Source organism: Sturnira hondurensis, unplaced genomic scaffold (assembly GCF_014824575.4).
Source record: "Sturnira hondurensis isolate 20B ecotype Veracruz unplaced genomic scaffold, ASM1482457v3 Scaffold0011256, whole genome shotgun sequence".
NCBI lineage: Eukaryota > Metazoa > Chordata > Mammalia > Chiroptera > Phyllostomidae > Sturnira > Sturnira hondurensis.
Window position 1 is genome coordinate 296,466 of NW_028083887.1, and position 13,369 is coordinate 309,834.

Below are 13,369 nucleotides of genomic sequence, written 5' to 3' on the forward strand. Positions count from 1 at the left end.
GGCCTTTCATGTTGCTGGAAGATAATATCAGAGGTTCATGTTTGGGCTTAGAAGGAAGCCACTTAGGATTTTAGGCTTAAATACATACATATATACATACATAAATACATAAATAAAATAAATAAATGTTTTCTATATGACTCAGTGATAGACTAGAATTTTTATTTAAGATTAGGGTCCAAATTTTCAACTAACAATAAAAATTTTTTGTTTGTTTTGTCTACCTCATGGACCTCATAGAAAGGAGAGGTACTTGGTATAAGTCAGAATTCATATATTCCTGGGACTTCCTATCAAAATATCTTCTTTTTTATAATTTTAAACTTTATTTCATTTAGTCTTTAAGAATAGTAAAAACTGTGTGGATGGTAGTTAAAATTATAGAGACAGTACTGACTTTTCATATGTAGACTTTGAAATTCTTTGAATATTCTATTGCAAATCACTAACATTATTAAATAAGAAAATATCACATATAGACTTTTCTTTCACCAAATGTTTAAAGAGATATTTTTCTAATTTAAATGCCATCAAAGGAGTTGGACTTATTTCTTAGATCTCTGAACGAAACTTCAGTGTAGACTCTCTCATTTTCTTTTCATAATCTTCTTCAAACTTCTCATTTTTGGCTACAGTAAACTTGTTTTTCCAGTCTCCCACAATACCCTTTCTCATGAAGGGAGATACGGTATGATCCATTCTGTTTGTACAGTAGTATAATTTGCACAAGAATTCTGCTTCATCACATCAAAAGAACTATGATAGAGGATTTTATTCACAGTTTCTTCTGGCAGGTCTTTCTCTAAAAACCTTAACACCTTCTGAATTTCACACTTTGGATCCTCTTTCATGTCTTCATAGAATAGGTAGAGGATATGATAATCTTTCCTTTTTTCCCACCAGCACTTCACGTGGTCATACCAAGAACCAAAAGCCACCTTCCCAGTCATGAATTTATGTAGAAACTCCTCCCAGGTACCAGGCTCTGGGTGTAATTTTGCCATTTGGTAGAAATAATAGTAACACACAGCCACATCTTTAGCATTCCGTGCCATATAGACCATCTTGCAGTTATTCTTCCAAAAGGAAGAAGGAAGTTGAACCGGCAAGTGTGTTTTCACTAATCGAGGAGACTGCATGTTTTTCAAAGCCTCAATGCCATTTTCACATCCACATATTATAAGTTCCATGAATGGTACTCGGTTGTATATTGCACCCCATTTACATTTCTCTGCATCCCCATTATTATAGATCAAATCCAGTATTTCACTGACCCCAGTTATGCCAGATTTGGGGTAGGTGGAGATCAAAAGGTCATCTGATTGGGATTCAAATGACTCCACCTGGGACCACTCCTCAGCAATGCTCCAGAAGAGAAGGACACCCTGAACATCCACTAACTCCCTTCTGTAAAGACTTGGCTTGTCATCCATTTTTGAGAGACTTTAAACTTCTGATTGTTGGGAACCACCCTGCCTGGTTTCAAGAATTGTAACTGCCTCCCATGGCTAAGACTGAGTGAGCAACCTCCGGACTGCGAGCCACTTAGGAGACAAAGCTTCAAAATATCTTCTTAATAGACCCTCTTAACAGATCTTTATTTCAGCTTCTTACATAATCAGGCAAGCTACCAACTTAAATTACAGATCTCTTGACAGTCCCTATCTTGATCTAAACCTGTACTTTTTACTCTTATACTGAAAACCTTCCTGGTAATCATATACCTCTCCTTTATAGTAATAGAGTGATAACCTTCAAATTCAATCCTATGGTTGTCACCTCCCTGTTTCCACCCTCTGTGCTGCCAAATTCCACCCCCCACCCAAATTGGCTGTATACCAATTTCTGCAGCTTAACAGCTTCCAGATATCAGCTATGCCCAATTGCCTCACTGAACTTTCTTGTACCATGTACATTGAATCTGTTATATAGTCTTTACCTTATGTTAATGAGTGTATCTAGGCTTCTGCTACCAATCTTACCTCATGTGGTGTGTGTAGTCATTGACTAATTTATTAAGTTGTAGCCTTATTTCTCATAGCTATAGAAATAAAGTTACAACCAATTGTGGTTCCAATTAACTTCTTGAAGAATAAGGTGATATCACTTTGAGAGGTGTGCCTTCTTCTCTTTTAAATATATTTGTCCCTGGTACGTCCTCAGGACAATGTTAACATCTGTATTGTTTGCTTTTTCTAAGAAAATTTCATTGAGTTTATTTCTATGGCTATATAGATTTGGAGACAAGATCTTTTCCTCTCTATGAAATGACCTAATAGTGTCAAAATTTTACAAAGATACTATTTATATATAGTAAAATTCATCTATTTTAAATATACAGTCAAATTAATTTTGGTAATTGTATATAATTGTGTGACTTCCACACATATAATGGTTTGGGAACCACTGCTACCTCTACCTATATATTTTTAGCAATTTTTCTCAGGTGGTTTTTATACACACTACATTTTAAGCACCACTGAAATATTTATTATTGTTGTCAGAGTTGCTTTGCATCAGATCCCCTTTCTTTTTCTCTAATAGTCTGTTGATATGTTGTAGGGGCATTGGTTTTCCCATCATCCACAGATAGTCAACTTGTATTTTTCTGCTGATGTTACCACACATAGAGCCACACATTCAGCTGTTACGGATTCAAAGAATGGAAATTGTCATTGGGTTTGGTTTGGCATAATATTAATGAGTTTTAGTGCTTTCACAAACTCATGTCCTGAAGTTCCATGCCAAATAGAAATGCTTTCTGTCTAAACCACTGTTTGTAATCCAATGACTATAGGTACCACTGTGGCCTGATACCCCTGATGTCAGGGATGCACCTATAGGTAAATAAAGGCAATGAGGAAAATTGTTACTTTTATTTTAGAATAAAGAAATGGCTTTAGAATTAGACTTTCAACACCATGCCCTTGGTTTCTGCACTAATATGATACAGAGTAAAACAACAATGTGCATCAGAAATTTTCTATGAGATGCATAGAAAATGTCTGTGAAAATGCTGTTTAGACTTCCAGCGAAGATGGAGTCATAGGTGGAAACACTGTGCCCCCTCCCACAACTAAATTTAAAGACAGCAAAGTTTTAGAAACAAAAACGCAGCCAAAACAGTGAAAATTGAATTGTACGGAAGTCTGACAACAACGAACCACTCAGCCAGACTAGTACGAGAGGCGGAGTCAGTGGAGGAGCGGGGTCCGGCTGGAAAGATCTTTCAGTCTGACCGACCCAGGAGCAGAGGTGGTTGGTGGATCCCAGGCATGGGGTGGCCACAGGCAGACCCAGTGAGGGTGTAGGGAGGCTGGCTGACTGTGGTCACACATTTGCGCGCAGATAAACCAAGCAAAGGAGCGAACAGTGAGACAAACTGCTGAAGCTAGGGCCCTAGCGATGGGACTTAGAGCCTGAAAGCACCAACTGGAAAGACTTTCTCAGGGTCGAGGGGCTGGGAGAGGCTCCCAGGCTCACAGAGAGTTCATTGGAGACACCCACAGGGTCCTGGAGAGTACACGGGCCCACACACCCGGGAACCAGCACCAGAGGGGCCCAATTTGCTTGTGGGAAGCTGCAGAGGGGACAGAAATCTGAGAGAGAGCAGAGAGGAGCTAAGCACTATTTTCTTTTCTCTCTCACCCTGCCCCTACATACAGCGTCACAACCCAGCGACTGGGTTGCCCGGCCCTGGTGAACACCTAAGGCTCCACCCCTCAAACATAACAGGTGGGAACAGACCAAACATGACTCAAGAACAGGTCAAAGTCCCAGAGCCTATAACTCTAAGTGACTAAGAAATAGCCAACCTTTCAGATGCCCAGTTCAAAATACTGGTGATCAGGATGCTCACAGAATTGGTTGATTTTAGCCACAAATTAGAGGAACATATGAAGGCTAAACTAATTGAAATGAAGGGAAATGCACAGGAAACCAATAGTGATGTAAACAAAACTGGGACTCAAATCAAGGGAGTGGACTGGAAGGAAGAAAGAAGCAACCAAACAGAAAAGAAGGAAGAAACAAGAACTCAAAAAAATGAGGAGAGGTTTAGGAACCTCCAGGACATCTTTGAACGTTCCAACATCCGAATTATAGGGGTACCAGAAGGGGAAGAGGAACAGCCATGAGTGGAAAACTTATTTGAACACATAATAAAGGAGAACTTCCCCAGTCTGGCAAAGGAAATAGACTTCCAGGAAATCCAGGAAGCTCAGGGAGTCCCAAAGAAGTTGGACCCAAGAAGGAACACGCCAAGGCACATCATAATTACATTAGCCAAGATTAAATGAAGGAGATAATTCTAGAAGCAGCAAGAGATAAGGAGACAGTCACCTACAAAGGAGTACCCATCAGACTGTCAGCGGATTTCTCAAAAGAGACCTTACAGGCAAGAAGGGGCTGGAAAGAAGTATTCCAAGTCATGAAATCCAAAGACCTACAGCCAAGATTGCTTTATCCAGCAAAGCTTTCATTTAGAATGGAAGGACAGATAAAGTGCTTCTCAGATAAGGTCAAGTTCAAGGAGTTCATCATCACCAAGCCCTTATTATATGAAATGCTAAAGGGACTTATCTAAGAAAAAGAAGATGAAAAATATGAACAGTGAAAGGACAGCAAACTCACAGTTATTAACAACCACACCTAAAACAAAAGCAAACCAAGAGGACAGCTAGATCAGGAGTGGAACCATAGAAATGAAGATCACATGGAGGGTTAGCAACAGGGGAGTAGGAGGAGGAGAAGGGGGGGAAAGGTACAGAGAATAAGAAGCATAGACAGTAGGTAGAAAATAGACAAGGGGAGGGCAAGAATAGTATGGGAAATATAGAATCTGAAGAACTTGTGACACATGGACATAAACTAAAGGCGGGGAATGGTGAGGGAGGGGTGTGCAGGGTGGAGGGGAGTGAAGGGGGAATAGAACAACTGTAATGGCATAATCAATAAAATATATTTTTAAAAAAAGAAAGAAAAAAGAAAATAAAGAAAAGAAAATGCTGTTTAGCATCATCACAGTGTCCTCCTACTATTTTCTATAGAAATATAGAGTGACTTAGGATAGTAAGTCATGAGTTAGAGTCTTTTCTATAATAAAAAGTGTTCTAGAAATAAGAAATATTTATGTATTGGAGCCATGGGATCTAATCCTAACTTTGCTACTAACTCGTTTTTCTGTGTCTCACTTTCCCCATTTTAAAATACAAATGATAAATTAAACAGTTTCTGATGGCCTTTCTAGCTCTGACATTCCATGAACCTGTAATTCTCACCACTTTTTTTTCCTTCTAAACTGTGAGGAGAGGGGAAAGAAGTGTTGGGTTGTTTTTACTCTTTCAGCTTAACAATTAGATCTTGAGTTGATTAATGCTCTCTTGGCAACTATTGCATCTTAGTGAAGATGATTTAGTATTTCAGCAATTGCTGGATGCTTATAAATGTGCCAGCTTGGTGTATTGAAATTATTAAGATTTCTAAAGGTATTTCAAACTGGCCTTAATTAATTAAATACTGGATAGATGCAGTCCAAGGTTAACCACTTAATAAATTGGCAACCAAATAAAAAATGGAATCAAACATTTTGAGCAGCTTACTGGAAGGGATCTGGGCTATTCACCAAGAGATTCTGTAGCAAGGCTGGCAGCATGGTGGGTCATTTTTAAGTTCCTGACTCATTGTCACTATACCTTTTCACCCAAGACTACACCCTCCCCAAAGAAAAAACAACACAGTATTGCTTCATCTGTAACAACAAGGGTTATGATAATGTCCACAGATTAGAAGGAAATACCCACGTGAAATCATTGAGATAGAAACCAACTTCTATTTGAAACCCCAAAACCCCAGTGTTCATGCTGCCTGTCACTAATAGATAGAGACAGGGATTGAATTTTTATGGATGCTTTACTCAGATGCTCATGATCTGAGAAGATGGCAGGTTGTGTACCCTAAAAAAACACACTGAAAGCTAACCAACCCTTTCACAGGGAGAAAGAGTGGGTAGGTAAATGGTTTAGGAAAAGGTTAATCAAATAAGAATTCCAGTCTGGCTGCATTTTTCCTGGTATTTCTTTATTTGCTGGTCAACAATTCTTTATCTGCATCATAGACATTCCCTCCCTGGAACACAATGGCTCAGATACCATCTTGATCCCTTGCAGACACCCTGGGGCACAAAGGTTGAATTGCTCCTCAATCTGGAGCAGTCACGTAAGTCCTGCATTCCAGTTCCTGGAATCACAGCTTTCCACAAGCATTAATCACTTAAGCCTATCAACTATGACTGAAGCTAAAATCTTCAGTCATACCCTATCAAATTTACTGTGTATGTGAACATAAGAATACCATAAAGAGGACAATAGTGATAGGTCTTATGTACAAAGAAAACTCCTTTTCCTTTTCTCCGGTCTTTAAGTTGAATACTAGCTTAACATAAAGAGAAATTGCTTAGAAAAAGGAATCATAAAGTAAGATGATTTGATTCTGCTTAGAAGGCAGTAGAGAGAGATAAGTTATTGAAGATTTGAAGTCAAGAAGTAATTAAGGGTTAGCCATGTACCTAGTGAGTATATTAATTTGGCTTATGCAGGTCATCAAAAACTGCCAACACTTTTAGATGAAAAGTGCTGAATAAGTTTATAAATAAGTTTATCCATTATAAACTTACAATGGATAGATCAGGCCGACAGCACATCAACAAACTAATCAGTGTTAAGATCACAAAAGAGAGACACCAGAAAATATGTTTTCTGATGTGATGCCATAGGAAGTACAAAAATGCCACCTATTATTGCTAAAATTTGAACCTGAATCTGATAAACCTCTATATCTAACTATAGAAAATACATGGGTCAGAGGCACTGGTGAGTGGTGATACCACACCAGTTAATGAGTTAGGGAAGCCTGGAAGAGGTTAAATGACAGCATAGGGAAGGACCATTCTGGCAAAATCCAGAATGTGGGAAATTTTATAGGACAAAACTGATTTCTCCCACAAATACACTGAAAGGAAGGAGAAGAGAAATAAAACCTACATGTAGAGTAAAAGAGATTAAAAAGACGTGTCAATCAATGGCAACATATGTGCGTTATTTGGATACTGATTTAAACAAACCAGTTGTAAAAAAAATGTAGGAAACAACGAGGGAAATTTGGACACTGAATGAATATTTAATGATATTAAGAAATAGTTGTTGTCTTTACATGCAATACTAGCTTTCAACCTTACAACTAAAGAATAGTAATATATTTATCTTTATTTAGTTATATGTAGTTATATATTTACCCTTATAAATAGTTACATGTTTATCTTTAAATAGTTTATTTTTAACTTTATTTTTATTGTTGACACCATTGCAGATATCTCCATCCCCACCTACCCCTTTTGCCTACCTTGACCCAGTCCCTCCTCCCTATCCTTCTGGCCTTCACCACACTGTGGTCTGAGTCTATGGGTTATGCATATATTCTTTGGCTAATCCCTTCACCTTCTTTCATCGAGTCCCCCCATGCCCCTTCCCTCTGAGATCTGCCAGTCTGTTCCATGTGTCCATGCCTCTGTTTCTGTTTTATTTGTCAGTTTATTTTGTTCATTAGATTCCACATATAAGTGAGATCATATGGTATTTGTCTTTCTCTGACTGGCTTATTTCACTTCACGTAATAATCTCCAGGTCCATACTTGCTGTCACAAAATGTAAGGTTTAAAAGAATAGTTATCTTTAGAAATGGTACTGTAATTATGTTTATAAATGAGTCCTTATCTTTTAGAGATACATATTGAAATATTTATGGATGAAATGAGACATATTGGTCTTGTTTCAAAATAAAGGGAATTGGGTTGGGGGTATAGACGAAACAAGATTGGAGAGGAACCTAGGTTTTTGGCTGGAGCAATTGGATGCACCATGGTAACAATTGGACGTACCATGGCAACACTTAGTGAGATAGAGGAAATAGAGAGGGAGGGAAACAGGTTTGGACCAAGACAAGGGGAGTAGCAGTTCAGGAGTTCTGTTTTTGATACATTAGATTCTAAATGCCTATTAGGTATGGAAGTGGCAATGTCAAGCAGATTATTGGATAATAGAGTCAGGTGCTTTGCTAAGGGGTCACGCTTCAGTTGTAACTTTGGATGTCACTAGATTCTATTATTATTTCTATTTCTTAATAGGCTTCTGGTTTGGAATATAAAGGGTGTCTGAATACTATTGTAGTGAATAACATGATGAAATGTGAGCTGAATGGTATTGTTAGGATAGTCATAGTAGATTCATTTGTTAAATATTTTGCACACTTATGTGGAATTGTGTGCAAAGTGTTTTCTTTCATAGATTGCTGTCTACCTGAAAAGCCAAAGCATGGTACTATTCAACAGTTTTGTTAAAGACTTGAGAAGAATGAAAGAAAAAGGAAAATGAAGATGACATAAATCTTGAAAGGAACACCAATTCCATTGATAAACATGCAGGGTTGAATCCAATAAGATGAAAATGTTGTTTTTCATAAAGTAAAAATAATCATAAACCTAAACATTTCTCTTATCCAATAGCCACACAATGCTATAATACTCTCACCAGTATGCAAAATATGAATCATTTTATCTCTTGAACGTTGTTTTGAACAGAGGACTCATTATTTCATGAAGCAGACTGTTCAACTGTTGAACACCTAGAATTGCACCTTATGAACTCTGTACCTTAAAGGACTCTGTAGCTTTAAGAATTGGCTGTTGTTTTCAGATAGAGCTACACAGATCTATTCTTTCATCTTCTACATGGCAACTTTTGAATATTTGTAGATAGTGATACTGCCACCCTAAAATCATTTCTTTTTCGGGTTAAAAATTCCTGAACTTATTTGGTTTCCTATCACCCTCCTTATCCTCTGGATCAATTCTAGTTCAGTGGTGTTCTACTTAAAGTATGGGCCTTAGTATTTTTGTTGCTGGGAAAGTACATCTGCTATTGCAACTTGCCACTTTAGCACATATCAGAGCGATAATCTGGAGCAGTTGTTCCTCTAATGACCTCATATAATTAACCCTTGTGGTGTCTAATTAAAAATAAACATATATCGGGGCCCCTATGTTTCCCTGTGGAACTGTTCTAATTCATCTTTGTCCTCTGGCTACTACTTTACATAAGATAACCATAGGGCAGTTAATTTTGGAAACACATATGATAGAAACTTGCAGTTCAGTTTTTTTCCTTAATGCACTTTCAATCAGTCCTTCTGGTTATACTCTGATGATTTTCTCATACCTATTTATTCTTCTATCCCTAACCCTATGTAGTTGATACTGAAAATTAAACCTTAAAATAACATGACCTAGGTTAATCCCATTCTCAGACCTACCCATATTTCCCCTCTAAACCAGGAGACAGATATTTTTCACAGCTGGCGGAAATCTTAGCCTACTCTCATTCAAAACCAGAAAATTCAAGGGAGGTCACACTGGCCTACCTGAGCCTGTGTTTTTAGGCCCTTGTAGACCCTTTGATTATCGCATCCTGACTTCTAAAGAACGCAAGAATTTTCTCTCTTATTAGGGTCACAGAATTCATAGTGATTTTATTTCTCTGCCCCTTCAAGTTAAGTCTCAGTTGATTCTTCCAAACATTGGGACCACATCCTTGGATCTCTTCTCTATCTATAATTCTCTTCTCCCTCAGACTTGTAGTGTTAAATACCACACAGGGTGGGGAAAGTAGGTTTACACTTGTTCATATGGAAAATAATACAATAATTAATAAATAATAATACAAAAAACTGTGGTTTGCATACTCACAAGTATAAACTTCCTTTTGTCCCACCCTGTATATATGCTGATAATACAAAATATATGTCTCCTCTTCAATTCTTTCCCTTGAATTCTGCCATCCATGGTGTTAGATACAATCCAAGGCTGGCTCCCTTTAAAGTCATAGGATGACTGCTGGCACACATCAGGACTACATTATTCCTTGTTCCTATCTAGTGGAAAATAGACAGTATTCCTCCCCAGAGTCAAAATTTTATCAAAGGCTTTTTCTACAATAAACTTCTATTATCATGTAGTTTTCTCTTTTAATCTGTTAATATGGTAAATTACTTTTATACATTTCTAATTTTAAACCACTCATGCTTCTCTAGCATAAAATCAACAATTGGATTCAATTATTAACATTGCATGTAATGTTTAATATTTATATTCATATATAAAATGAACATGTCATTTTCCTTCCACATAATGTCCTTGTCTGGTTTTTACTATCATAATTATGCTGTCTTCAAAGAATAAGCTAAGAATTCCTTTTAATCAGTTTCTTGGCAGAGTTTGATAAAAATTAGGATGATCTTGAAATTTAGTTGAACTTGCCTGTAAAACTATCTGGACCCCGTGTTTTCTGGAGAAATAGTTTAACATAGTGTTTTAATTTGTTTCATGATCCTGGAACTATTCAAAATGTTTATATTTTCTTGGGTCAGTACTAGAAGTTTTGGTTAAACTTAATTGTGATATTAATATCTTCTATATGCTTCTGAAATATTTTTCTCCTTGACACAACACTAATTGTGAGAAATATGTTGAAATCTCCCTTTATGTGGTAGATTTGTAAACTCCTAATTCTATGAATTTTTGCCACTATAAATATATTTAAAATTGGAATTAAACATTTATCATTTGGTAATAATCTTCTCTATGCCTAATATTTTTTGTGTAAAAGTTTATTTTATCTGAAATTAATGTAGATGCACCATTTCTTTTTCTTTATATTTGCCTGATATGCTTTTCTCATTTTTTACTGATAAATTTTTATTTGATATCATTATTGTTGATTTGTAAGAATTACTTTTAACAGTTTATGTATAGCCTTCAAATTAGCACATATTTATCACTGACCCTTTAATTCCACATGGAAATTAATGCATAGAAATCCCAATTATTAAGTTGGCTCATGATATATGCAGACTTTAGTACACACATTCATTTAGGGAGTTAAATGTCACCACTCCCTCTGTTACTGCATAATCCAGAATTTAAATGGTGGACTTGAAACAATGATAGTACAGTGGTTTTAAAGATTAATAAAAAATACCTTGATTTACTTCAACTCCATATTTTGTTTGACCACTTGGAGTTTTTATTTGTTTTTAAATTCAAAGCAATGTAATAGAATATGAACTGTAAGATAGAATATTTTTGTTTCAAAAGTGAAAGTTTTCATTCATAAAGGAAATATTTTACTGTTTGAACAATATGCTTAAAATTGAAATTTAATCTTTTCAAGTTAATTATTGTTTTAAAACTAAAGAAGAAACAGAGATAATGATTTTGCATATTAATTTTGTCATATGAAGGGAGGAAGCATTAAGAAGTGATCTGCTCCAGCCCTGGCTGGTGTGGCTCAGTGGATTGAGTGCCCGCCTGTGAACTAAAGGGTCACCAGTTTGATTCCCAGTCAGAACACATGCCTAGGTAGTAGGCCAGGTCCCCAGTAGGGGTCAGATGAGAAGCAGCCACAGAATGATGTTTCTCTCCCTCTCTTTTTCCCTTCCTTCTCCTCTCTCTAAAAATAAATAAAATCTTTTTTTTTATAAAGAAAAGGAATGAACTGCCCCAGATGATAAGTACACTAGGTATGCTGCTGTTAGGCAATTTGCCCGTTCTCTTTATAAGCTATTAAAATTTTCTTTTTGAGATGTTCTGAAGTTTCACTACTGCTAAGCGTGGTTTTCCCTTATTTCTCCTTAACAGCACTATCAATAACAAGTTGTTTATCTTTGATTCTGGAAAATTTAACTACATTATTTCTTTAATTTTTTTCTCTTTTCTATTCTATTATTTCCTCCCTTTCTGGAACCCCAATACCCATCTTCTATGGCATGTAACTCCAAGGTTTTCTTTTATATTTTCTTTTTGATTGGAAAATTTCTTCAATCTGCTTTTATAATTTGTTAATCTATTCATCAGCTGTGTCCACTGTCCTTTTTATCCCAGACACAGTATACTGTTTCCTTCATGCCAGATATTGAACTCTTTTTCATATAAAATATTTGTTTTTTTGAAAAAAATTATTAAAAGACTTTACTTATTTATTTTTAGAGAAAGAGGAAGGGAGAAAGAGCGGGAGAGAAACATCAATGTGTGGTTGCCTCTCACGTGCCGCCCCCCCCATTGGAGACCTGGCACGCAACCCAGGCATGTGCCCTGACTGGGAATTGAACTGGCAATTCTTTGGTTCACAGGCCAGCACTCAATCCACTGGGCCACACCAGCCAGGGCTTTTTGAAATATTTTTAATCATATTTAGTCAGTGACATGTAATTTATATACAGTAAATGTACTCATTGTAGTTTTGACAAATGTATATAATCATGTAACTACCATTGACATCAAGGTGTAGGACATTTTCATCACCCACAAAAGTATTCTCAAGCCCTTCCCCCCAACCCCCCTACCCTCAGGTACATCTGATTTCTGTCACTGTAGTTTGCACTTGAATTCCATAAAAATTGAGTTATACAGAATGTACCCTTTTGTGCCTAGCTTCTTTTAATTAGAAGACTGTTACTGAGATTCAGCCATGTTGTTTTATATATCATCAGTTTATTCTTTTTATAATTATTAGTGTTCCATTTTATCAATATATAATGTGTTTATTCCTCAGTTGATGGAAACTTTGGTTGTTCCCAGGTTAGGCTTACTATGGATAAAGTTGATGTAAATATTCAAACACAAGTCTTTTGTGGAAATATGTTTGTATTTATTGAAGAAGTACCTAGAAGTGGTATTACAGGTTTGTATGGAAAGCATATGTTTAGCTTCATAAGAAACTGCTGAACTGTTTTCCATAGTGGTTGTGCCATTTAATGTTCTCACCAATAAGTGAGTCTCAGTTTTGCCACATCCTTACCAATATGGGGTATTGTTACATCCTTTAATTTTGGTCATTCTACTGGGTGTACTGTAATATCACATTGTGATTTTATTTGTATTTTCCTGATGACTAGTTTTGTAGAGGATCTTTTATAAAATTCTTGTTCAAATTTTTGGCCACATTTTTGCAAGTTGTTTGCCTTTTATTATTATTATTATTATTATTATTATTATCATTATCATTATCATTATTATTTTGAGAATTCTTTGTATACACTTGATACAAGTCCTTTGTCAGGTATGTTTTGCAAACATTTCACACAATCTGTGAGTTGTTGTTTTGACAGTATATTTTATAGAACATTTTAAATTTTGATAACGTCCAGTTTATCAGTCTGTTTTCTTTTCTTTACTCCCAAGTCTGTTTTCTTTTATGCCTCATGCTTTACAATTGTATGCTAAGAAACCTTTTCTTACTTACCTCAAGATTGAAAATGTTTT

General features: G+C 36.3%; 1 protein-coding gene across 1 annotated transcript; it reads right to left on the reverse strand.

Annotated features, from left to right (window-relative positions):
• Positions 1-498: 498 nt before the first annotated feature.
• LOC118996334 (sulfotransferase 1 family member D1-like) lies at positions 499-1,434 on the reverse strand. The gene is given in 2 exon segments (XM_037059689.1): positions 499-701; positions 704-1,434. Coding segments are annotated over 2 exon segments (879 nt in total). The 5' UTR covers position 1,434; the 3' UTR covers positions 499-552.
• Positions 1,435-13,369: the final 11,935 nt, after the last annotated feature.